Source organism: Lotus japonicus, chromosome 1 (genome assembly GCF_012489685.1).
Source record: "Lotus japonicus ecotype B-129 chromosome 1, LjGifu_v1.2".
NCBI classification, from domain to species: Eukaryota; Viridiplantae; Streptophyta; class Magnoliopsida; order Fabales; family Fabaceae; genus Lotus; species Lotus japonicus.
This window is the reverse complement of record NC_080041.1, coordinates 90,609,123-90,636,953: the sequence shown is the minus strand read 5'-3', so window position 1 is coordinate 90,636,953 and position 27,831 is coordinate 90,609,123. Positions and strand designations below refer to the sequence as shown.

At 34.9% G+C, this 27,831-nt stretch overlaps 2 protein-coding genes across 2 annotated transcripts; one reads left to right on the top strand and one right to left on the bottom strand.

Annotated features, from left to right (window-relative positions):
* Nucleotides 1–7,099: 7,099 nt before the first annotated feature.
* Nucleotides 7,100–13,246, top strand: LOC130727679 (phosphoenolpyruvate carboxykinase (ATP) 1-like). The gene is made up of 12 exons (XM_057578882.1): nucleotides 7,100–7,501; nucleotides 7,602–7,783; nucleotides 8,322–8,475; nucleotides 8,647–8,731; nucleotides 10,351–10,451; nucleotides 10,640–10,938; nucleotides 11,024–11,197; nucleotides 11,281–11,346; nucleotides 11,748–11,926; nucleotides 12,046–12,215; nucleotides 12,469–12,637; nucleotides 12,739–13,246. Exons 1-12 carry the CDS (start codon nucleotides 7,176–7,178, stop codon nucleotides 12,880–12,882), a joined length of 2,049 nt encoding a protein of 682 aa, XP_057434865.1. The 5' UTR covers nucleotides 7,100–7,175; the 3' UTR covers nucleotides 12,883–13,246.
* Nucleotides 13,247–18,488: 5,242 nt separating this feature from the next.
* Nucleotides 18,489–20,339, bottom strand: LOC130727678 (ubiquitin-fold modifier-conjugating enzyme 1). The gene is made up of 3 exons (XM_057578881.1): nucleotides 19,921–20,339; nucleotides 19,779–19,840; nucleotides 18,489–18,786 (listed from the first exon to the last, which is right to left on the bottom strand). Exons 1-3 carry the CDS (start codon nucleotides 20,251–20,253, stop codon nucleotides 18,657–18,659), a joined length of 525 nt encoding a protein of 174 aa, XP_057434864.1. The 5' UTR covers nucleotides 20,254–20,339; the 3' UTR covers nucleotides 18,489–18,656.
* Nucleotides 20,340–27,831: the final 7,492 nt, after the last annotated feature.

The window sequence follows — 27,831 nt, the reverse complement described above, 5'->3', positions numbered from 1 at the left end:
ATCACTCCCACAATGCTCCATTTTGTAATTTGAAGTCTTTTATCATTAGATATTTTTAATAACAATGCAAGGAACAAAGCTGACTCGAATTGAAACAGCCCCATTTCGAAACATAAAAAGATGAAATTTGGATAAAAAAACCTTTCTTTTATAGGAAGACTGAGGCACAATAGTACAATGACACAAAATCTGAGCAAACAATTAGCACGCTATAGTATTTTGCTTTTTAGCTTTTTTTATTTTAAATCTTAAGAAGAGAAAGGCTAGGACAGACATGAAACAGTCCAACCTTGGAGGAAAGAGTCCCTTCCACAGAAATACTTAATGCGCAAAACATTCTTTTCCTCTTTCAATTCAAACTTGAACTCTATGCATCTTGCAAAAAGAGAATAAGTGATCTATTAGTATGAGTACCTTGGGGAAGAGTTGTAGATCTCATGAGGGACCAAGTCAAATGGCTCAAGTGGCTTGTTCTTGAAAGCAAGAACCTAAGTCCTTTTCATGTTTAAGCTTTCTGCAAGTTGTTTCCTATATGCCTCTCTAGCGGGGAGTTCACAGCTGGGTTTTCCTTACCTTTAGCCCCCTCTATAAGCATCTTGACTTGCCTTGGATATGACCTTCAGATCAGGTCGTTTGGCAGTAAAATCTACAGAAAGAGTACATTTATACATTCATGAAGTCTTGAAGCTAGTCTTAATTCACCAAACTCTGTTGGTCTTTACACCATAAGATTAAAGGTGGTGAAGGCCTTTTTTTAACACAATAAGAGAGTTTGGATTAATGTTCTAACAGAGAATAAGGGAAAAACAATATCTGAAATAGATTAAATGAATAGGAAAAACAGTACAAAACCAAAACATTAGAAGAGAAATAAGAATAAAAAACAAATGGTTGCAAAACGAAGTTTATTAGGCAAAATGAAAAATCAAACAGAAAAAATAAGAAGTAGCTTCCAACAACCCATCTAAATTAAGTTTTCACTCAGAACTACTTCCCGCAGACCCTGCACTCAAAGTCACAAAAAATCAAGAAGAGAAAGGAGGAAAGGAGATTTGATAGAAATGTTTTAGTGGGATAGATCACCAAACATAAACATATGTAGGATACTCTTCCTCTGCCTGCTTACCAAAAAAAAACTCTTCCTCTGCCTACTTCCAAAATCGTAGCTAAATATCGTGAGAATTTTAACAAAAGATTCTACAAAAACAAAAGTAAACCATTGAATATTGACTTGCCTTGGATATGACCTTCAAATCATGTCGCTTAGCAGTGATCTTTAAATCTACAGAAAGAGCACCTTTATACATTCATTAAGTATTGAAGCAAGTCTTCCTTCACCAAACTCCTTTGGAAGGCACCATAAGATTAAAGGTGGTGAAGGACATTTTTTCTCATAGCACCTGTTCTTACTCTGTTCCTTATCTTGTTCCTTCCAATTCAGCATGAGTAAATTTTGGATGTGACATAGTAGCAGTTGTAATCTGAGGCTGCAGCACCATGAAAAACCCATATAAATAATTTCGCATTCTGATAGGTTTTCTCTTATTTTTGCTTCTAAGAATGAAAGGAATTATTGGACTAAAATTAAGAAGAAAGATCAATAAAAAACAAAAATGAAGATGAAGAAAAGGGGAAAAGGACCTTGTAAGCTATAAAGATCAATTGACTCATTTCCAGTTCAAGGTCTATCATTCCTACACCTATTCTCTTTTAAAAAATTAGACAGAAGCGTGATTTTTTACGATTCTGGTTAAGGGAAATTTTCGAAGGTTTTTTTTTTTCGTGCTTAGTAGAACTTTAATACTTTATTTCAAAATTCACTAATTTTTTGATGCTTTTCAAAATTCACTAATTTGATAATACACAGCAGCTAGATAATATTTGTACAACTGTATACTAATTTTTTTTTGTCTTACCCTACGTTAAGATGACAAATCTCTGCTAATATTGATCCATTTATATGATTCTGGATATAATATATCATCAGAACTGTATCTTTCCAATTATCATAAAATTAAGTGATCACCTAAGTGCCTTTCAAAAAAATAAGTAATCACCTAAGTGATAAGAAGGTTCGTCCTAGCTTCAGAAAAGATAATAGAATGTATACTTGGATCAATATCTTAATTTATATAATAGTTAAAAAGCATAAAAAAAAAACTATGAATTGTTTTTTTGAAAATAAAATCTATGAAATTTCAATTTGCCCACAAGGAAACAAACTTATCACTCAAGTAACTACCTCTTATTTAAAATTTAAAATTGAATAGATGGTAATGGAGATGGGGTTGTTACTATATGGCCAAAATCTAAGCAGTATGCATATCACAATTAAGGGTGAATTTCCTAATTTGAAATGGAGTAATTTAAGGGCATGGTAAAACATGTGAAATTAACTGACAATTAGGTGTTGAAATGGAAGCAGTTTCGAAATTCCCTAATTTGAAGCAGTTTTGAAATTCCCTAATTTGAAGCAGTTTTGAAAATCCCTAATATGCAGTTGGAGATAATAATTTAAATTTTTGAAAATTTTCCTAATATGTACTCATTAGTCATGCATATGATTGTTAGAGAGTATATGTCAAGTAATCTCACCTTTTAATTTCAAGTATATATTTATACTTATACTGCTGAAATTTATATACAGCAAAGTCAATCAAAAGTTCAATGGGGAACAAATGAAACTTACCAAAAATAGAAGCATGATCGTAATAAAAAATCAACCCATGTATGAAGCTTCAGCATGTATATTGCCATTGTTAATCAAAAATAAAAAATCCCTAAATGCTACATGAAGAACAAAATCCCTAAATTAAGGCATGAAGAACAAAGTCCCTAAATCAAGTCTTCATACCTGAGTTTCTTCATCCAGCAGTGCATTGGTGTGAAGACTAAAATTGATGCAAGCATCTGCAGATCTGGACATCGGTGAACAAAATGAACAATTGGAAGAACATGACGCTATGCTGTCAGAAAAATCAAAATTAAACAAAAGGGGTTTTAGAGTGTATCTGCTTTAACTCTAACTTACAGCATAACCTGTAGAAAATAATCCCAAAATCAAGGGTTGAAGAACAATAATCCAATCCCAAAATCAAGGATTGAAGAACTAAAAACCCTAAAATTGCACCAGTAATGAATATACCTGAGTCGATGAGGCCGTGAGAAACAAAATCAATTTTTTGTATGATCTGAGACTCGATTGAAGTTGGACATTGTCGATCTTAGAATCCGGAACGGTGAGGGCGCGTGTGCGAAGAGGATGGTTTGCTTCATCCGGATATGAGTTTGAAGAAGGTGAGGAAGATTTTGATGTGTAGAGGAGAGCGTTTGAGGAGATGATGGGTTTGAAAATATGAGGATGAAGCGATGAAAAGTTGAGAGACACAGAGAGAACGAAAGAACGTGAACTGCAGAGGGAGAAAATTTGACAATCGAGAGAAGGAGAGGGAGAGAAAAGGAAAAATTGAAAAAAGAAAAAAGGAAAAAAAAAAAATTACTGGAATCTGCCACGTGGTATGGTGAAAATAGGTTAGTGAAATGCCACCTGGAATAGTGTGACCCTGAACTATTCCTATTTTTATATATTATGGATGTCATTAACCTGATTACAAATCTCATTAACCAAAAACTTCAATTAACATGTACTCCACTTTCTGTTTCTTCTTTAGTTAATTAATATACATATACATAATATTTAAATCTTATTCTTTCAATTAACATAATATTTTATAGGGAATTCTACACACAGGGGTTCTAACTAACAAACTAAAAGGTACATAAACTATAAAGCAACCACTCAACACAATAAAAGTTCTCCCAGCTAGTAAGCCACAATACAGCCTCACAAGTCACAACACGTAAAATATCTTATAGATTCATAAATTGTTGAAGAAAAAAGAGATGAAAATTGAATCAAGGGAAATCACTTGAAATTAAAAATTAAAATATCCCTCTCATCAACTTAACTTCTTCTTGAAAACAAGGGCTACTAACAGAAACATAATAGGTAAAACAAACTCCCAAAAATTCGAAGGCTTTTCAACGGAGGTTTGATCAACGAAACCATTGTTGCCGAAGCAGGGAACCCAGACATCATTACCATTAATCTTCACCAGTGTCAGAGAATCATCATCGTGATATTTAAATTCATCAGCGGTTTCATCAGCGGAACGGGTGGTGCCAATACGGCATGACAAACCAAGCTTCATATACTCCTTGTTATGGCGGGCGCACCATTCAAGAGTTTCCTTGAAGACACCGAACCTGAAGAATTTCTCTTCTTTGGAAGAGTATGTTTTGTTATATTTCTTGCACCAGGTTTCAAACAACTCTCTGGCTTCCCATTCAGAATAGTGATCACCATTGGGATTGAAATAGAGACGCACACCGTGAAGCCAATGCGTCCAAAGGAGGCGGAGAGTAAAAGCAGCCGCTATCAGCGTTTCTTTAAGATATGAAACGACGTTAAACATATCGGAACGTGGCTGTTGCGGCGGAGAGAGGGTAGAGGAAAGGGTTTAGGCGGCCGTCACTGCTTGACCACGATGATTTTCTATTATTCCTTCTCAGTTAAGCCCTAACTTAAATAAGACATGATGTCAAAAAAAAACTTAAATAAGACCATTAGCCCACACATCCAATCACTATTTTTTATTTTTTATTTTAATTAAATGTTTTTAATTTAAATTTAACTATGTCGTGAAAATTTTAAACCGTATCCAATCTTGTAATTAAAAGATAAATTCCTAAAATACTGAAATAAATTAAATAATAGTTCAAAATAGAAGACACTCAGGTTCAAAAAAAAAAAAAAAGAAGGCACTCAACTATATTTTTTTTGGGTCAAGAGAGACACTCAACTCATCTAACGTATATTTAAAATGGGCTGAAGCTAACGAGGGTGGATAGACCCATTCGGTCCAGCAATTTGCTTTTTTTAAACACTATACTTCTTTTGACCAAAAAAAAAACACTATACTTCTGTTTATGTTTTACCGTTTAAAAAAATAATAATTATTAGCTGATTACCACTTACAGGACATTTATTTGGGTCTTGATTCATTAACACCTAACATTTTTATAAGGGTCCCTGAATGATAGCTTAAGTGGTAAGAGTTAGGGACATAAGAGTTGGTGGAGTAAAATGTGAAGGGTCTCGGATTAACCCGAAAGAGTAATTTATTAACATTTCTAACAATTAACATTTTTCTATAAAAAAAGCTTCATACCATTTCACTCATTTGTTTTTTTACTTCTTTTTTTATTATTCTATCATAATGAAAGAAACTTTTTCAGCTAGAATGCATACAGGAACATAAATTCAGCTATGTTTGAATGATTTTAAGTTCTCGTGCATTATAGGTAGAAAAGACAAAAACAAGCCATTCACTTTTAGATGGTGTTGCAATTAAATGATTTGAAGATCTAACACAAGTTTAAAATTTTAAATTATGATGTGTTGGATTTGTATATATTATACACCGTAATTTTCACTTCTCAAACAATTTTCATTGTTCCTCAATTTGGCGGGTCAACCCACCAAATTTTCATTGTCTCTCAAATCCATATTTCGAAATAGGCATGTCCAGAAGTTTTTGGCCCGACCGGCCCGCTACAAAAAAAGACCTCCTCGGTTCGGGCAGGTCGGGTGGCGGGTTGGGGATGGGAAAAAACCGGCTCCACATGGTTTGGTTCGGTCGGTTACGGTTTGGAGCCCAGTCCGACCGAACTCAATATAAAAAAAAATCAACCGGCCCAAGTTTATAAGGCCTAAACCCCAAAGCCCCAAACCCAAATCGGCCAAACCCTATTAATTTAACCTAATATCTCTGCCTCCTCTCTCTTTCACTCTTCACTTGATCTTCTTCTCCCCAAACCCAAACCCTAGATCTCGTCGCCCCCACCCTTCTCCTCTAATCCTCTTGTTCTTCTCTCCAAAGTCCAAACCCTAGCTTCTCGCCGCCACCACCCTTCTCCAGTTCCCCTCATCCTCTGCTCCGCTCTCAAACTTCTCCTCAATCCTCATGACCTCATCCTCTGCACCGCCACCACCCTTTTCCTTCTCCTCATCCTCTGCGTCGCCATCCACTGCGCCGCCACCACGCTTCTCCTCATCCTCCCGCCACCACCCTTCTCCTCCTCCTTTCCGCCGCCACTTCAACATCTCCATCACCCATCTCAGAATATCCTCAGTCCTCACACATCTCAAAAGTCAAACCCTAGCCACTCCACCACCACAGTGCATGGCTTTTTCCTTCACACGTCTCAAACCTCCATGCTTCTCTGATCCGAAAGAGTTTGTTCATCTTCATTGCCATCGATTCTGATGTGAAATCGCAAGGATGAAGTGAACAATCTCTTTTGCATGAGGAAAGCAATGGAAAACTTGGTATCTCCGAATCTGATCTGACACTTGTTCTTGGTTTTTTTTTTATAAGCTAATTTTGTTCTTAGTTTAATGAAATTAGGGTTCTATGTTGAACCCGACCGACCCACCTCATAACCCGACCAACCTGAAACCGACCCAAACCGAAACATCTCACTGTCGGTTACGGGCCCAGTTTTGTGTCATGCGGGTTCGGCCGGTGGAGCTTTTTGGGCCCGAAACCGACCGAACCCGACCGGTGGACACCCTATTTCGAAATAAGTCAACGCAACCCACCCTTTGTTCACGAGTTCAAGGCGAGTCAGGTACCAAGTTGTTCAGCGGTGTTCGGATTTATCCAAATTGTTCACGAGTTTAAGTCTCTCTAAATTCTAGTGGTAGCTTGCAATGAGTTTTGAATTTTTTTTCCAATGTATCCTTACAACCAGCAGCCATGAGAGTGAGACTAATCCTCCAAGACTTTAGAATCACATTAAGTTTGTAAACCTCTTAAAAAATGATTTCCTGCACAATGAAATCAAATCTTAGACAGAAACTTAAATAGTTCAACTATCATCAATTGTGTTACACTTTAAGGTAAATGAATTTTGATAATAATAATAATAATAATAATAATAATAAAAATAAACCATGGTCACCTTAATCAGGGTAAGGATAACCACATAGGGTGGTAAACTAAAGCTTACTCATAAAAGCAAAGCAAATGAAATGGCAGACACGAATACGAGTTGCAATATATTGTTGAAGACTTAGCAATCAATCAATCAATCTTGTTCACCACTTAGCAATGGAAGAAAAGACGAAAACAACACAAGAGAATGGATCATCTTCAAATTTCAGTTTCACAAGCAATGGCGCAACCGCAAGCAGTGGCGCCGGTGGTGGCCGGCGTGGGCTGCCAATGATCCAAACCAGCCACAAGGACTCAGAAGAGGTGTGCCACGACGACTGCGCTACGCCGGTGAAAGCTCAAACCATCGATGAGCTCCATTCCCTGCAGAAGAAAAGATCAACCCCAAACACTCCCATCAGAGCAACAACATCAACTGATCAACCTTCCTTTGCCATCATTTCCGAAGAGGATCGCCAGAAGCAGCAACTTCAATCCATCAGGTACATTACATCAAATTAAATTAAAATGCTCTAGTTAATCACAATTAATTGATTGATCAAGAATCATAATATATATGATTCTTCTCTGTTTTTGTTATAGTGCATCGTTGGCATCGTTTTCAAGGGAGACAGGGCCTAAAGTTGTGAAAGGAGACCCTTCCACGAAAATTAAGGACGGTCACACACACGTTGATCATCATATTCCAGTAACATTTGATGATGCTAGTATCAGTGACAGTTCGCTCAAATTCACCCACATCCTCCACAACCTTTCCCCTGCTGGTAATATATATAATCTTTACTCATCAATACTAATTTGAATTTCATCTAATATAGCAATTCAATTAGAGAGACTTTTTGCATGGATCATCGTCCATGAGAGTGAAACACATTTTATAGTCAATTACTCCCTCCGTTTCTAATCTTTTGTTGTTTTAACTTTTGACCTAAATTCCAAAACTTTTGTTGTTTTACAAATCCAATGCATTTTTTCTCAATTTATTCCATGTTTACCCTCATTTAATATTATATCTCTCACCTACCACCACTTATTTTCACCAATCAAAACCATAACAAATTTTTTAACCAATAACTATCATTCTCTCTCTTCACTCTAACTCAACATTAAATAGGGGCGTTTATGTCAGCAAATATATCATTAATTGCACTCTTAAACAATGTGCATAACCTTAAACAACAAAATATCAGGAATGGAGGGAGTAGCTTATTACGAGGGAGAGAATTAATCATTGTTGTTGTCGACAATATTGTAAATTTTTTGGAATATTAAGTGCTTATAGACTTGATTATTTTGGTGCAGAGCTTTATGAGCAAGCGATAAAGTATGAGAAAGGTTCATTTGTAACGGCAACTGGTGCATTGGCCACTCTTTCTGGAGCAAAGACAGGGCGCTCTCCCCGTGACAAAAGGGTGGTGAAGGATGACACCACTGAACGTGAACTTTGGTGGGGAAAGTGAGTAGTACTGCTATTATTAATTACATAACCTTTCTTCTGCATCAAAAAAAAAGTTACATAACCTTTCTTCTTTATCATCTTACATTTTTAATATTTGATGTATTTTCTAATTCGAAAAATTATTTATAATCTTATCTTCTGATAAGTCAATTGGTTGATCCATTCCAGAGGTTCACCTAATATTGAAATGGATGAGCACACCTTCTTAGTCAACAGAGAAAGGGCTGTTGATTACTTGAATTCCCTTGAAAAGGTGAGCAAATTACTGATACAATTAATGTCAATATTCATATATTAATGTCAATTATTCATTCTATGTTCATAATATATTTTTAATTTTATTGATGGTGGTCATGGGAATTACATGCAATCCATGACTGAATATTTTGCATTAAGTTGACTTTAGTGAAGAACGTGTCAATGAGTAAGCGGAATAGCGGATAACTTGAGATAAGAAGGAAGTTATCTAAACAACCTGCATGTGCGTTTGAGTGAGCTGTCTTTGCGTAAGAACCCCATGGGATAACATGTCAGGCGCTACATTCTTTATTTGGCTTTATCTACTTTGGGGCTATCTAGTACAAAATATACAAACTCATAGTATAATAAACTCAAAATATGTAGCATCTCAAAGTATGGGTCAATTGAGAAATGAGAACAATATCAACAAACTTTCATCACCACTCATAAGATTATGAAGGCTCATTCACTATATGTTGTAAATTGCTTGCTAACATTTATTTGCAATGAGTCTGATCGGCATCTAAAGATAGCCTAAAAGGCTAAAACATTATTATACGATTTCTAAAATCTGAAAATTACAAACTTTTCCTCTTTGAAATCATAACATCATTACAAGATCATTTATATGTCAAATCTCTCAAATTTTTAAATTATAAAAAATTTGAATAAATTTCCATCAAAATTTGATTAAGAGCTTCAATTATTTGAGTCAAAAATGGGGTTTTAAGATCTTTTAGAAAATAAAATATTGTTGCAATGAATTAATTCTACAATTAGAAAAATGCATTTGTTAAGAAGATTAATATATATAGGAAGTTTTTATTGAAAAGGTAATTTTTTTTTATACTTTTATTTGTTTATATAACTAATATTTCACTTTTCAATAGTTTTTTATTTTTTATGTTTTTTTTTATGTGTAACAAAGTTATTAAAAAATTATGGGATTAAATTGGAGTAAAAATTTATCTTGCACAAATGAAGTAAGTTGGCTAAGTTTCAGTATCCAAACCATCCTTGGAGCTTGAATCTTCAACCTTCTAATTGAGAAATTTGTCTTAAGTTTCAATATCCAAAGCATCCTTTTAGATTTTCATTCACAGGAAAAGGTGATCTATAAATATAATTTTACTTCTTGAAGTTTTCAACCCTTCAAATTAGTCTTCATATGTCATATGTAGACCAAGATTTTCAATGGACTTTGAATTCGGGCACCTTGAAACACTCCCTTCAAAATGGTTCCTCAATGTGAGACTCTTTAATTATAACTCAAAATAGTTTCTTCTTGGACATGAATTTTTATTCTTCACCAACCTCTTCAAAACCTTCAATGAAATTTTGACACCAACACTCTGTTTTTTTCTTATTTCCACCATTGTTGAAAGGTGTTAGTTGATTGGACTTTTTTAAATAAAGATTTTTAGGTATAATGAGTTGTTTCATGCACACTTAGCTAGTAAGAGCTACCAAGTAGGCCATGCTGGGTTCATAGGAAAATAAGGTAACATATCAGGAAGGGATTTAATTCTCTATACAGAAATTCATTCTCAAAGATCAATACATTATACAACTAATGATTATCAATGACTAGTTCTTCTGAGTTTCTGACCTTGTAAGTTGATCTAAATTCAGGTTTATGTGAATGATCAATTTCTGAACTGGGATCCTGAAAACAGAATCAAAGTCCGAATTGTATCTGCCAGAGCTTACCATTCCCTATTTATGCACAATATGTGAGTAATGGCTGATTATCTATCTTTTGCACACACAAAAGTCTTTCCACATTACCAGATGTTTCTTTACAATCTTCAGAACTAAGTTTAGTAGGCACTGAAAATGACACAACAGACAGATACACAGCTATGTGCGTGTTTGGATAAGCGTTGTGAGAGTTGATTTTGGATAATGACACAACTGACAGGTGCATCCGACCCACTCCTAAAGAGCTAGAGGAGTTCGGCACTCCAGACTTTACTATATACAATGCAGGGATGTTCCCTTGTAATCGTTACACGCACTATATGACTTCATCAACCAGCATAGACATCAACCTAGCAAGGAAAGAAATGGTTATCCTTGGCACACAATATGCTGGGGAAATGAAGAAAGGTCTATTTAGTGTAATGCACTACCTCATGCCCAAACGCAATATTCTCTCCCTTCATTCTGGGTGCAACATGGGCAAAAATGGCGATGTCGCGTTCTTTTTTGGATTATCAGGTAAAGTAGTGAAGCCATCACTTGCATATCAATGTTGCATTCTGATGAGTTTTCATTAATCTTGTTTATATTGTGATCCTCATAGGTACTGGAAAGACTACTCTTTCCACTGATCATAATCGGTATTTGATTGGAGACGATGAGCATTGCTGGAGTGAAAATGGGGTGTCGAATATCGAAGGAGGTTGCTATGCAAAGTGTGTTGATCTTTCAAGGGATAAGGAACCAGATATCTGGAATGCCATAAAATTCGGGACAGGTAACATACAAATACACCTGACAAAAGACTTTCCTTAATCATATGCACCTGACAAACAATTATTTACCTTCCTTTGTTTGCAGTTCTTGAAAATGTTGTTTTCGATGAGCATGCCCGAGAGGTAGATTACTCAGACAAATCTGTAACTGGTAAGTGTGATAAAATAAATGTGGCAATAGTTTATGTTAAATGCAAAGCTGAATCCTATGGGAAGTGATATTTTAGATGGATTTTGTACTATTGCTTTGTAAGATCCTCACAAATATTAACATGTTTGGATCAACTTCTCTTTCATCAGAATTAATTCTGAGATTCAAAAGCTTCTTCGAATTGATTTTGACTTCAGAATCAATTGTAGAATGACAACCAATTGTGAGTGTGAATCACATTTTAACTAATCTGCTGCTGTCAGCTTAAACTTTATGCATAAACTATGGATTAAGAAATAACAACATATTCAAATCACTCTTCATATGACTAATTATATGATCAAAATTTCTAGAATTCATGTTGAAAATTGAATAATAGTTCGGAGCTTTTGGTTTCGCAGAGAACACTCGTGCAGCATATCCTATCGAGTACATACCCAATGCTAAGATACCATGTGTTGCTCCTCATGCAAAGAATGTCATCCTTCTAGCTTGTGATGCATTTGGGGTACTCCCCCCAGTAAGCAAGCTGAGCTTGGCCCAAACAATGTATCATTTCATCAGTGGCTACACAGCCCTGGTAATTCTGAAACCTTTCATTTCTTGTAACACCTTTATTGGCACCCTATAGTTTATGCAGAGGACCTGCAAAATGCTTTCCTACATGTACAAGTTGTTATAGTTACTATATGACACCAGGTTGCTGGGACAGAGGATGGTATAAAAGAGCCACAGGCCACATTTTCAGCTTGTTTCGGGGCGGCATTCATAATGATGCATCCTACTAAATATGCAGCAATGTTGGCTGAAAAGATGCAGACGCATGGGGCTACTGGATGGCTTGTCAATACTGGCTGGTCAGGAGGAAGGTGTGGACTCTATCACAATTTTCTCCAAGAGATAATAAGATCAAGACCTTTTGGCATCAAATGGTGTATAAAATTCTCATTCCACCAATGAAATCTTGTCATATCAATTAAAAAAGACGCGATTGAGACAATTACAAATTTACAAGTGAATTTTAGTGGTGGAACTGGGATAGAGAATGAGACACTGTTTGAGGTCAGAAGATTCTAATCATTCTCCTGCTCAAACTAAATTTTCTTACCTATAAATTTACAGCTATGGATTAGGAAATCGGATCAAGTTAGCTTACACCAGGAAAATCATCGATGCCATTCACTCTGGGAGCCTTTTGAATGCAGAGTACACCAAGACTGAAGTATTTGGGCTTGAGATCCCAAAAGAAATAGATGGAGTCCCTTCTGAAATCTTGGACCCCATAAACACTGTAAGTTGATACTCAGTACTCACTATTTTCCTCCTTTCAAGTATCAAAATTATGAACGTATGAACTGAACTGACTCACCTTAAATTCGACTTGAATTACAGTGGTCTGATAAGAATGCCCACAAAGATGCACTTCTGAAATTAGCCAGTCTATTCAAGAAGAATTTTGATGTATTCACGGCCTATAAGATAGGGGACGATCAAAAGTTGACTGAAGAGATCGTAGCTGCTGGTCCTATATTCTGATAGGAGCCCTTCAAGTTTAATAAAGAAACTGGACACAAATATCAGAACCCAAGGCACTGCGTGATGATTTATGCTTTCAGATCATTTAAAAAATGCGAGTTTATGTATGTTGCATGTTTAACAACAATGATTTATGATTTCAGGTCATTTGAAAAATGCAATTTCATAACATTTAGGTAATCAAAATTCAAAAGGTCTTCATTATGTGTTTGTAAGCTTGACTATAAGACGAGCCCTTCTTTATTATCTTTCTGCCGATGTATAGTGATTGAGAACTGAGGCTTCCATCAGAATAATATGAACCGTATCAATAAGTATATCAAATCTTATATGCATACATGTGTGTGTATATATATTATGTCGATGTTAGATTGTTCTTAAGATACCTTTATGCAATTTCACTTGCTTTATAAATTTCAAGCATGTGTTAAGTGTAAACAAAAAGTTGTCATCACTTCCGGGTGAAGTTTCTCATCATAATCAGCTAATAAACTCATTATCAATACAAAAGGGGATCGATTGGCAGTGGAAAAATCTAACCATGACAGTAGCTAATGGATGAAGGGAAAAGGGGCACAAAGGGAAAGGTTTCAAAAGTTTTGATTTGGTAATGCCATGGTTTCAGAGATTCACGTTGGATTGACGGAGAAGCTGGTATAGGATGCTTCAGCCAGATCCACGTTCCCTCCTAGAATCGGTTCTCAGACGCGAGTAGCAAAGCATCAATTTTGTATCAATGATCCACGTTACAGCCTCAGATCTGATTTTGAGCTTCAGATCCGCTTTTGAGACGCACAACCAAACACACTCAATCAATCAACTTTAGATTAAAACCCCTCACTAGCCATATACTAGCCATATTATATCCGTGCATTACTGCATTATATAAGAAATGTTCCAGAGAATGTAGGGTTATCAAGTCTTCTATATCAGAGGATTCATTTAGGTACTAAACAAGAAAGATCCTGCAAATTATTGATCATACAGCTCATTGTATTTCCCTGGACGAATCCGGGAAGGTTAAAACTTGAGTTCTACTTTTACAACTTTGATGAGACAGTCAGACAGAGAATAACTAAGATTCAGCTGATGTGGCTGCATTGTCTTTATGCTTGATCATACAAGAATCCACACGAATGGGAACCTCTGCCGCAAGCCATGGGGCAAGGCCTAAGCAAAGTTATGAGCTATACCAAATCTACGGCTATAAAAGAAAGCCAAGGACGAAAATATCTCATTATATATTAAGAGAAGGAGGAGGGATTGTCCTCTTCCGTGGTTAACAAGTTACAGACTCCAACCAATATCCCTCTGGTGATTTTTTATGTTTCTGGCACTATTGTAACAAGAATATGGAAGAGGGGGAAAATATTTACGTATATAAGTGGCAATCACATTTTCTTTCTTCAAAATACCTTAAAATAATCTACTATAACCTCTAGAGGGAGTAGACCGACAAGGAATTCACATTAATATTTAAAACTCAAAAAGCCAACTTTGAAGGGGAAAAAAGCTATGACTTAGTTTGAATCTTGATAAGAGTTCTTTTACACACAAAGGTACTTACAGCACAGGGTAGTACAGCAAGACATCAATCAATAACTATAACTAAATCACACTCAAAATCAACCAACCAAATCCAAGTAATACCTTCCTATTGATCTCCAATTCTACCAAATGGGTGAAAGTTAGAAAGCTAAAACTGACACTAACATTTTTAGACACATTTTCAATAACTTGTACACCAAGTTTTGCTTGCCTAATCCATCACCTGCACAATTTTGGGTTTAATATACAAGATTGCTAATTTTATTCTTTCAAAATCCCTCGCTCACTGTTATGAGAGATTACCTGCTAAACTTAAGGAAGTCCTGGGCATGAAAGGTGTTCATGGATATGGATGAGCAGTTCACTCAGGACAGAGAGGGCAGTTCTCTCAACAGTAAATTTTAATTTCATTTCACCATTAACTCACCACCATGCATCTTCCCTGCAAAACCCACCAAAACCTCAACCACAACCTTTCCTACAAATACAATCTCCACAAATACTAGACTAAAAATGACCTTAAAAGGTTGATCATTTTGCAGTAAGTATCAAATTTTCAAAGTCTCTTCTCTACTGCATCATTTTAACTATAGGTTTGTTGAAATTCAAGCACTCCCCTCATTCATTACCAATTCACATACAATTCCACACACAAGGGGTTCAAACTAACATAACAAACTGAAAGCTAGATAAAGCAACCACTATACACACAAAAAATCCTCCAAGTCAAACACAATACATGTAAAACAACATTAAAATGGGAAATAACTTGAAATCGAAAATTAAATTATCTCTTAATTAGCTTAACTCAAAATAAGATTGAGAAGAAGCTCCCAAGGCTGCTCTAGCTCTCACAGGCAACACACTCCTCAAAGGCCTCCTGCGACGAAACCCAAAAAGCTCATTCATCTCCTCCGATGTCAAATCAGCATACCCATTAGTCCCAAAGCATCGAAACTTCGTGTTAGCATGCTTCTGATTCTCACGTGTGCACCATTCAAGCCTCTCCTTAAACACACCAAACCTGTGCATTTTCTCTTCTTTGGAAGAGTATGTTTTCCCATATTCCTCACACCAGATTTCAAACAATTCCATGGCCTCCGCTTCAGAATGAAAATTCCCACCATCAGGATCAGGATCACGGGTTTCGACGACGGAGGAACAGAGACGGCCGCCGGGGGGTTTGGCAAGGTTCATCTGCTTCCATTCCTCGGAGGTAAGATCAGCGTAAACGTGCAAATCGATTTCGCAGGTGGAGTTTTTGAGCTTTTCCTTGAAGATAGAGAACCTGATGAATTTCAGTGAGAGTGAAGAGTAGGTTTTGTGATATTTTCTGCACCAGCTTTCGAATAGTTTTATGGCTTCACTGTCCTTTGTATTATAGTGATAATAATGGGGATAGCCATTGATGAGGTGGGGTGAAAAGGGGGAGGAAGAAGAGAGACGGACGCCGCCGGTAAGACAAGACGGCGGCGGAAGGTGGCGGAGACGGAGGAGAGTGGAAGCGGCTCTCAGCATTTTTTTTTTGACGTGACTCCAGCAGAATTGGTTCTCTCTTAGCCCTAAATCATTCTCAAGTGAAGCAACAATTAAGCCCAAAGTATAAGCCCATTAGCCCAACGATTGAACCCTCCTCCCCCTTTCTTGTTAATCAATCAACAATTATTTGAATAGAATAAAATGGAATTAAATAAAGAGAAAAAGTTTGATGCACCGACGATGTAATTTTTTTTTTTTTATCGTAGAAGAGGAACAAACTAAAAACCGAAATTAGCTATTCCTTTATTTGAATGTTTATGATTGGAAGGAATAAAGTTCACACTCAATTATTTGGAAAATGATGGGATGGATTTAGTTTAAACATTTTTATTTCTATATTACATTTATTTAAAATCATATTTTATTTCTTTTTTTTATACATATCTAAGTACCCGGTCACCCTTTGAATGCCACCAAATTCAGGATGTAGTCACAGTTAAGTCTCATCATCCCTCCCCCAAAGTGTGTTGCGTGGGGATTGAACCATAATATTTTTTTTCTAATTTAATTTACATGTATCACAATGATAACATCTTATATCAAAATGATTTTATTTCTAATGGTTGGTGGTTGTTTGGTTGTTGGCGGAACTTGGAGATTTCTAATCTTCTTTGCGCGAAGCTTTGGGGTATTTTTATTGTTCTTTCCCTAGCTTAGAGTAGAGACATCCCCAAGGTGATTGTTGAGAGTGATTCCAATGTAGCGGTTTGTTTCATTAATAACGATTGCGACTCGTGCCACCCCTATGTAGGCCTTGTTAACTAGATTTGAGCTTGGAAGAAGTTTAATTGGGAGTTCCTTTGCGTCCATGTTTGTCAGGAGGTCAACCAAATTGCGGATTGCTTAGCTAATGTGGCTCATGACTTAGTGCTTGAGATTCATGTTTTGGAGCGTCCTCCTCCTAATTGTTCTAGCTTACATTTGTATGATGCTTCGGGGTCTCATTCCCTCGGGCTATCCGCTTGTAGTTTTCTTTTTCGGGCCTAGGCCCTCCTTTCAACAAAAACAAAAAGTATATATATGCATTCTATTATTTAGAGATAATATTGATTTTCAATCAAACCATCGTATATAAAAATAATTTTTGCCAAAAAAAAATCGTATATTAAAATCATATTGATCAGATTAATGACTCAATAACTATATCTGTTAAGTTAAATAATTAATTTTGTAAGTTTATTTTTTTATCACATAATGCCAAATCCAATGGTAGCATTGATAGAAAAATTAATAAAAGTATGTTTTTTAGACTAAGGTATCTAACACGCTAGAAAATGTCGGTTGTGGGATACCTTTGATACAACTAAGGATGACAGTACACGACCTTTTAGTCCAAATCCATAAGAACTTGGAAAATATGTGCCACACTGGTAAGGTCAAACCATTCTGACGAGGAAAATATGTGCCACACCGGTAAAGCTTAAACCATTCTCACAAGCTCCGTTCTCTGCAGATGAAAAGGTCAACCCCAAACACTCTCATTGGCAATGTTTCTGAAGAGTATCGCCAGAGGCAGCAACTTCAATCCATCAGGTATATTACATACCACTTTAATTATGATATCAAAATGCTCTTCACAATTAGTCAATCAAGCTATGTATGTGTCCTTAAAGAATAATTCAAGTGGTAAAAGTTCAAAGACATGTAGGTGCAGAAAAAGGGCTTTGATCCTGCGCAGGATTAAAAAAAAATAAACCCTCCCAAAAAAATATAATTTATGTTTTATGATTTTGTTTTATTTTAGTTTTAGTGCATGGTTGGCATCGTTTTTCAATGGAGAGGGGAGACAAGGCCTAAAGTTTTAAAAGACTAAAAGGAGACACTGCCACCAAAATTAAGGACACACTCACACACATGTTGATCATCATATTCCATTTTCCAACAACGTTTGATGCTAGTATCAGTGACAGTGTGCTCAAATTCACCCACATCCTCCACAACCTATGGCACCTTCATTCTGCAGAAATGGGTTTCCCCTAACTCCCTTAGTTTTTGGTAGAGGCAAAGAGAAGAGATGAGGGGGAACAAAGCTCCTATTGATGTTCTTATTGTACGTGTTTCATCGGAACAATATGGGGCTTACTAATAATAAGCATATGAAAGGAGTACATGAAACCTGATAACACTTTAACAAATCTTATGCTGTTCTTAAGATACCATCATACAATTTCATTGCCAAATCAAAATCTGTTTAAGTAAACCAGTACAAATACTAGATAGTAAAGATTTTTTTTTTCCCGAATGATATAATGGCAAGCTTAAATTATAAGGAAAATGAAATAGTGCATGGCAGACAAGACAACCATAAAACTTTTCCAAGAAAGATAGATGCAAGAAGAACATTCCAAGAGTAAAAAAGTTGGAAAGTAAATATCAGCCTTAAAAGTGACATAGGCGAGACTTGGACCAAATTGACCCAAGCTTCATTTGCTTTAGAAATTGCCGACATAATTAGCTAACGAGCAACCTTTTCAATCAATTATTTGACTGAAAATCGTGATTAGATGAAAACCACTAACTATTAGTCATGTCATATCTGCATTATATAATAATTTTGCCAGAGTAAGTACTTAACCAGAAAGGTCCTGTAAATTATTGATCATACAGCTCATTTTATTTCCCTGGACGAATCCGGTAATGTAAAGACTTGAGTTCTACTTTTACAGCTTTAATGAGACAGAGAATAACTAAGATTCAGCTGATGTGGCTGCATCGTCTTTATGCTTGATCATACCAGAATCCACAAGAATGGGAACCTCTGCCGCAAGCCATGGTGCAAGGCCTAAGCAAAGTGCATGAGCTATACCAAATCTAGGGCTGTAAAAGAAAGGCAAGGACAGAAATATCTCATTATTTATAATTCAGTTAAACAGTGAGAGAAGGACTAAATAAAATCTTCTATCAGAAAAGTAAGGCCATTTGATCACCAAAAGCAAGTCATTTTATTCTTCTGCAGTTTTAAATCTTTGCTATTCTGATATATAAAATCAAAGAAATTGCAGCAGCAAATGGAGCAGTTTCAAATCACTAAGGAACATCGCTCTTGAAATTGAAACGGTAACTTGCGGTCATGTGGTGCAAATATCACATGCCATCATATCAAGGTATCTTATTGTGACCTAGTCTTAGAGTTCAGGGTAGGCTTAACGCTACCCCAAAAGCTCAGAGGTGAGGATTGATCTACCTTTTATAAGGACATATTTGATAATATCTTTGATCAATGTAACTAGGTCATTTGAAGGTAGGACTTAGAATTAGGTAAGCCTTCTCAACAGACACTCCTCACGCTCGTGGCTGTACATCTGAAGCGTGAAATTTGCAGAAATGAACATCCTCGGGCAGGGTAACTCATATATGGGTGGCCCAATAAACGGATCCATGATAGGCTCTCATATTATCTTAGAATTCAAATTAGGTCTAACTCTACCCCAAAAGCTAGCTCAGGGGTGAGGATCACTCTACCATTTATAAGGACTTATTTGACCGTATATCTAATCAAAATAGGACTTCTCAACACCTAGCAATAAGGACCCCTCGAGATGTTCAGGTTAATGATGCAGAACGCTTACCTTCTAGTCCAAGTGCCTATATCAAGTTATTCAGCTTTAAACATGGATTGATTAATAAGTAACTTGAGAATTCTGTTTGATTCTAGTTAGAAAATGTACAATTCTACTCATTAAAATCCTGACCAATTTCATATTCAAGACCCAGCCAAATCCTAATCAAAATCCCTAGAATGACCAAACAATAGCATATCAATAAAAACAATCTAATCAAAAGAGTGTCAAAAGGGGGAGAAACAGTACCAATTTTTGGCCCAAAGAGGCTTGAAGTGCACGGTCAAGCATATCTTCCCTCCCCTGTACATCTGAAAAATGACCAAATTGATTGTTAATACTGAAATTGAACAAGAAAATGACCAAATGTAGAGGAATTGAACATGCGAACCTTCTGGGTCTTGCCATCCAATTGAGGAAGCTCGAGCTCCGGCGCGGTGGAAGGGTACGTAACAGGGATATCAAATTGGAGGTCGAATTCATACTTGAGAAGGTTGTACACATACCAGCATTTCCCAGTCCAGCGGGTACCTTCAGGGTTGGCGGCGGAGATCCGGAACCAATCGTTGTCGTTGGATTTGTTCATCTGGGTGTAGGCGATGAGAGACTTGTACTCCTCCTTCAGCCGCTGCGTCCATGCTGTTCCGTCGCGAGGACCCGCCTTTGTTGTCAGCAAAGGGATTTGTGTCAGCGTCGACTTCGTGTTCGGGTCCCAACCTTCCATCTTCTCTGTTCGAATCGATCCCTTTGCGCTTAGACCCTGACCAGCCACCGCAAATGCTGGCTGGTTTTTAACGCAACGCACTCTTCAAAAACAAGCCAAAAAGTTGTCCCAAAAGAAAAAAAATATTCGAAAATTAAAATATTTTTCTAATTTTAATATTTTATTCATATAACTTTTTCATTTTTTTTAAGACTTTGTCTCGATGCAAATTAAGGAGTACTAATTGGAGTTAAAGTAGTGCGTTTTTCAAATAGAGAAACTTCAATAAGTGATATTTCATTCATATCTAAACATGTCATCAGTCTTTCCATCCATGAAAAACGTTTTTTTACTTGTGATGACCGATTATAGTGATTACAAGTTTCTCTCACTTGGAAAAATGGTCACCTAGTTTATAAGTTCTTTCCGAGCTTTTACCTCATACTCACTTTTAACTCCATCCTCACTTACTCAAGCTCACCTATCCTTAGACAACCGTCCTCAAACAGACCATTGGAGCTCGTCGCCAAGGTCAAGCGTAACCTCACGTCCTCATCCGTTGGAGAGTTGAACCTTTATGAACGACACACTCTCTATGTCTTCGTCGTCGAGCGCCAACCTAGCCAACACAACTTGACCTCTACATCCCTCGTTCGATCCCCACTCTTAGTCAGTCACATACATCAGGATTTAGGGTCTTTATCGATTGATGATTGGGAACATGAGATTTTGAGACATGGCAGAGCACCACGAGACAAGTGGATGAGACTTTTATGTCTTTGTTCTCGTTTTGTTCTCCAATCGCTTCTTTTCATGTTCTTTTCTTTTATTTATGGGTCTCAACTTCCAACAACACACAAAAGAGGGAGAAAGAGGAGGAGAACACAAAGAGAGAGACGTTCTTGTGGAGGTGGTAGTTGTTGCTCTCGCTAAGTTTTTCCACTAGTTTACTGAGCAAGTTAGCGGTGATGGTGGTGGTGGTGACGACGATATTGGTGATGGAAGTTGGCGGTAGAGCAAAAACTATGTGGGACGAAAATTTTGTCCTCACGGATGCTAAAATGTTATTTGAGTGAGTTGAAAATACAAATACAATATTACCACACCACCAAGTTGCTCGTTCAAAATCTAAACCATCAATATAGATTTAACGATTCAAAGGAAGTCCTTCACTAGTGAAAGATATAATTCCTAGTTCATCCTAGATGTATCCAATATTAAAGGTTAATATAAAAAAATGTTTTGGGTCCCTGGCCCTAGATAATAAGTGATAATTAAAAAAAACGGGTTAAATATGTTTTGATTGCTACACTATAGGGTATTGAACTCTCGTGTTGACATGTGAGGTTTTAGTCCCTCTAGGCCATTTGAGAATTGATGAATCATGCTTGTTGATTTTTTTTTGGGGGGAGGGGTAGCTTACTTGGTTGAGTTAAGGGTAGAAGTAGGTGTTGGAAATGGAGGTCCAGGGTTCGAACCCTGAGGAGGAACATTTGTAATTGCTAACAACTAACCACTAACATTTGTCTATAAAAAAAAAAAATTGTTGATTTTTAATGACGTATAATTTTTTAAAAGCTAACATGAAATATATTTAGAGACCAAAATAATAAATATATTTTCTATCAATATTCTTTTTTGGTACATCAGAAAATTAAAAAAGAAATAAAAAAGCTACAAGACTAACAAATTTCTTGTCAGGATAGGATTAAGCTCAGGAGGAGGATCCTCTAAGCAAAGACAAGCACACTGACGATCAGTGACGGATCCAGGAATTTTATGTTGTGGGGGCAATATATAATTTTTTTTTATCACAGCACAAGAAAATATAAATTATAAAATATCACCACCACCAAATAGTATATAAGTTTTACCAACATAATATATTAGTTTGAGGTTTTTGGTTGAGCTTTTCTTTGTGGGTTTTTTTCGAGGTTTTTGGATAGTTTGCGTTGTAGTGGTTGGGTTTTTATCAACTTTTTGTTGGCTTGGTCACTGTACTCATCGTTGAAAATTGATATTTTTCAACTTTTTGTGTATTAATATATACTAGTGTTTTTTTACCCGCGCGTTGCACGGGGAATACGTCTATTGTATTTGATACGTCAATTAATACCTTGATTATTAAAAATATATTAAACAATGGATGAAATAGAAGACTCAGAAATGCTAAGCAAAGTTGACATAAAGACTTCTGTTATAAGCCTGGTTGAGATCAACAGGAACTCGTTTTACATTCTTCGTGAATATGAAGACAATAACACAAATCATAGATATAAGAAATTAGCAACAAATTAATCTTAAAAAAAATGAATGTGATAGTAGCACAAATTAGGATTGTGTAAGATAAATCATAAAGTATGACATTATTGTGTTTATTCCAACTAAGTAGGGATGACAATGGGTAGGGTACTATAGAACCATCCTCATACCTGCGTTTTAAAAAATTACCTGTTCCCGTCCCCATACTCGCGTGGGTAGCAACTCGATGCTCTCCACCTTTAGACAATTCAATGTCATTACAGGAAGCTCTTCATCTTTGTCAAAATCTAAATGTAGGGATGGCAGTGGGTCTCGGACCCATAGGGTTTCGGACCCATATGGTACCCGCAAAAAATACCAACTATGGGTATGGTAAAAAACCGCTAAATGGGTATGAGGTTGGGTATAGGTAATTACCCGCAAAAAGTAGTGGGTATGAGTGCGGGTATGAACATTATAGTACCCAACCGGCTCATACCCGCACACATATGTTATTATTATTATTATTATTATTATTATTATTATTATTATTATTTGGTAATATATTAACAAATTAACTTAAGCTATAGCTTTCAAACTCACTCTTTTAAAAAAAAGTTAGGGACATTAATTCTTAGTGACGTGTCATTCTTACGTTAATTCTCATAAAAAAATTCAACGTGTCATTCTCAGGTTAATTCTCATAAAAAAATACATTTTTAAATTTTAGATTTGATTAGGATTTAGGTTGTTTTTTTCTTGATTTTATCTTGATTTATTTTTAGAGTATTCATTAATTTTATGGTATTTTTATTGAATTTTTTTAAATAGAGATAATATCTATTTAAATAGAGATAGGTTTAGATATATTTAGTTTCTTTTTATCTCTTTGTTAGATTAATAATAAACTAAATCTTAACAGATATTCAACAGAGTCCTTATATATCTTTGGCTTCTATGCATTTTCAGGGGTTAAATAACATGTGTGATTTTTTCTCCTTGATTTGTAGGTTGAAGAAAGTATTCGTAATGACAGTGTTAATCCCATGGCAGAGCGGTGTGATTACCTTTGAGACTCACGATATGGCTCAGGTTGGTGCTACGATCTATGATGGAAAATTTGATGTATGTATTCTCATCATTTATTACTTTTTCCCTTTTTTTTAGATTTATGGTTCTGGAAAGTGATATCATTTTCTCTTCTTATTTTCATTTTTTTTTTTATGGCTCAAAGACATGTCAAGGTTGATAACCAAAACACAGGTTCTTGCTGAAATGCTTTACTACTATTGCTATTTTATTTTGTTAAGCCAGAGATACAGATTGGAATTGATATATCATTCATCTTTTGAAAACCATCACCAAAATAAAATTTCAGTTTCCCTTCTACTAAGCATTTCATCAGACACAAAAAATAAAGGGGAAAAAAATTAAGTTACCTCTTTGCCATTGTCGTTGAGGAGGATTGTGGGAAAGCGAGAGGTAGAGGTCCTTCTTCAGAGAAGGAGATTATGCTGTTGAGCCTCCTCTGGCGGTAATCATCTTCCCTGTCGATGATCCTATGCAACTTGCGAAAACCCAAATCGGCGTTGGTTTCAGGGGCGGAGGGCATGTCCTTGAGGAGGCTTTTGGGGGCGGGGTTGAAGACTTGAAGTGTGGTATGCGTCCCTGTCGCTTGCGCCATAGAGATCTTGTGATTGTCTACTTATTTCTTTTTCTTCTCTATATATGTTACCATACTTGTCTTCCCCTTATTGCATTATGTTTTGGTTACTTTTTCTTAATCGTAAGTTAAATGAGTAAAAATTGTACTTTACCCGTTTAAATCAAATTATCATTTTTCTCATACCATCTCATGGCCTTAATCAGTGTAATATTTGTAGTTTAGTTTCATAGCCCTAATTTAGATTTAGCACTGTTCTATAGCCCTTTACTTCTTCATAGGTGGTAATGGACAGTTAAAATTACTTAAAACAAAAGACCTAGGAAGGAAATCTAACTTAATTCTTAAGGTTGCACCCCAACAAAATCCAGCAATGACCACATCAACTTAAATAGTAATTGGACTTTGAAGAGAAAAATATCTGTTCAGATAACTTTTGAGATCTAGGAAAATAAAGTTTTTAACTTTTGATTGTATTTCAAACTGATAATGCCCATCAAGCAATCAGGAGAAGCCTTTCAAGCAAACATCCTGTTATTAGAAAACCATGCTCCCTCATGTTTACAATGGTGTCATCATGTAGCAGGCTGACATAGATAAAACATAAGTATCTAGTGCAGTTATCTTGGTAATGAAGGAATATGTATAATTGGCTGACTGACCATTCCTGTTTCATGAGGATTATATTAGAGTGATAGATAATTCCTTCTTTTAGAATTAGGACTTGGGGTTGTGTCTTAACTTAGTAGACAGAATCATAGAATTTATTTCTCATTGTATTTTTCTTAAAAATATATTCTAATTTTTTTATCGTAATTAAAGTCTAAGGATACTTGAAAACACCAACAAAAAATCAAGAAATAAATCACCTTAATCCTAATCAAATCTAAAATTAAAAAAGATACTAACTAAAGATAGATAAAAACTACCAAAATCTAGCAAATCACAATAAAAACTCATAAAATCATGAATTAAATAAAAATCCGAAAATTCAATAAAATACCATAAAAATTAATTAATACTCTAAAAATAAATCAAAAATAAAATAAAAGACCAACAGATAAAATCAAGAAATAAACAACTTAAATCAATAATAAGATAAATTAAGATAAAATAATGAAATAAACAACCTAAATCCTAATCAAATCTAAAATTTAAAAATGTACTAAATAAATATAGATAAAAACTATCAAAATCTTGCAAATCACAATAAAAACTCATAAAATCCTAAATTAATTAAAAATCCGAAAATTCAATAAAAATACCATAAAAATTAATTAATACTCTATAAATAAATAAAAAATAAATTAAGATAAAATCAAGGAATACACAACCTAAATCCTAATCAAATCTAAAATTTAAAAATATATATTTTTTTATGAGAAATAACCTGAGAATGACACGTGGAATTTTTTTTATGAGAATTAACGTGGGAATGACACGTCATTAAGAATTAACGTGAGAACGACACGTTACTAAATCAGCCTGATAGCAATAGGATTTGGCAATTCCAAATTTACACTAACCTATAGGTATTCAGTTGTAGAAGAATCCCACCCAAACTATGAAAAAATCTAAATTGCAAGGTGAAATGAATCACACTACTTTTCCATATACCTCGATTAATTAAAAAATATATATTTTCTATTGTTTTATATGCACAATATTTTTTTTATTGATCTCAAGTTAATTATATTCTCATAAAAAATACCTTTTTAAATTTTAGATTTGATTAGGATTTAGATTGTTTATTTCTTGATTTTATCTTAATTTATTTTTGATTTATTTCTAGAGTATTAATTAAATTTTATGGTATTTTTAGTGAATTTTTCTGATTTTTATTTTATATGCACAATATTTTTTTTATTGATCTCACCTCGCTTATGTTAGTCACTAAGACTATGTTTGTATAAATGTTCACATACATTCAAATGCACCTATATCTCAATCTTTGTTAGTAGTACATGCCTCAAATTAAAGTACGTACTTATGGCCATTAACCTTAAGATTTGGATAACACACTGCAGTAAGATCTGGTTAGCCTAATTCATAAGCTTACAACATCAAAGAAACTTTTAATCCCCCCTTAAAAAGTGAGAACAGATGGAAAACAATTCACCTTTCATGACCAGTGAGAACAGATAAATGTTATAATAACATACATAACAATGAAAATAAAATAAATGGGATGTTCATCTATCAATGTTAATTTTTTTTTATCAACAAACACATTAATACATGAACATTACAAAACAATAATAATGAAACATAGAATGGGTTAAAACATGCTTTGGCGAACAAAAGACACTTCTAGAACTACATGAAAGAATCATTAAAATTGAAGAAGAAGGACTACCAGAGATATGAGGAAAATGATATGCCTTTGACTTTTGAGTGATAACAATTCTTAGTCTACAAAGCCACAAAGCATTGTTTTTTACATACCTGGAACAAAGAGGCTGAAGCAAGAAGTGAGAAACTCGTTTTTGAGTTTGAAGAACATGCACTCTCAAATCTCAATTGTGATTTCCCTTGGTAACCATAAAAAAAAATTCTCAATTGTGATGGGGATAAATTTATAATGAAAAATTTAATTGAAGTGAGTGAAGGTCCATGTTGTTTTTGAAGCATATATGATTTGAGGTTTGCCATGGTTGAGATGAAGAAGGGAGAAATAGAGAAAATTGTGTGAGTATTTAGAGATAGAGAACGTATGAAGGTTTTTTTGCTCTACTAACCCTTTTTATTTTCTAATATAGATTGATATTGATACTCTATATAAAAAACAATATTTTTAGGAAGATTTTTTTAACAGAAACTATCTAATAAAGATACATAAAAACAAACAGCCTAAATCCTAATCAAATCTAAAATTTAAAAAGGTACTAAATAAATATAGATAAAAACTATCAAAATTTAGCAAATCACAATAAAAACTCATAAAATTCTGAATTAATTAAAAATCCGAAAATTCAATAAAAATACCATAAAAATTAATTAATGCTCTAAAAATAAATTAAAAATAAATTAAGATTAAATCAAGAAATAAACAACCTAAATCCTAATCAAATCTAAAATTTAATGTGGCAAATAGGGCCAAGGTGGAAAAGCTGATGTGTAAATTATTAAATGAGAATTAATAGGTGGAAAAGCTGACGTGTAAATAATTAAGTGAGAATTAATCTGGGAGCGACACGTCACTTACTTGACCTGTGAGAGCGGCACGTCATGCTAGAAGTTGTTCTTTTCTAAATTGTGATGGGGATAAATTTATAATGAAAAATTTAATTGAAGTGAGTGAAGGTCCATGTTGTTTTTGAAGCATATATGATTTGAGGTTTGCCATGGTTGAGATGAAGAAGGGAGAAATAGAGAAAATTGTGTGAGTATTTAGAGATAGAGAACGTATGAAGGTTTTTTTGCTCTACTAACCCTTTTTATTTTCTAATATAGATTGATATTGATACTCTATATAAAAAACAATTTTTTTTAGGAAGATTTTTTTAACAGAAACTATCTAACAAAGATACATAAAAACAAACAACCTAAATCCTAATCAAATCTAAAATTTAAAAAGGTACTAAATAAATATAAATAAAAACTATCAAAATTTAGCAAATCACAATAAAAACTCATAAAATTCTGAATTAATTAAAAATCCGAAAATTCAATAAAAATACCATAAAAATTAATTA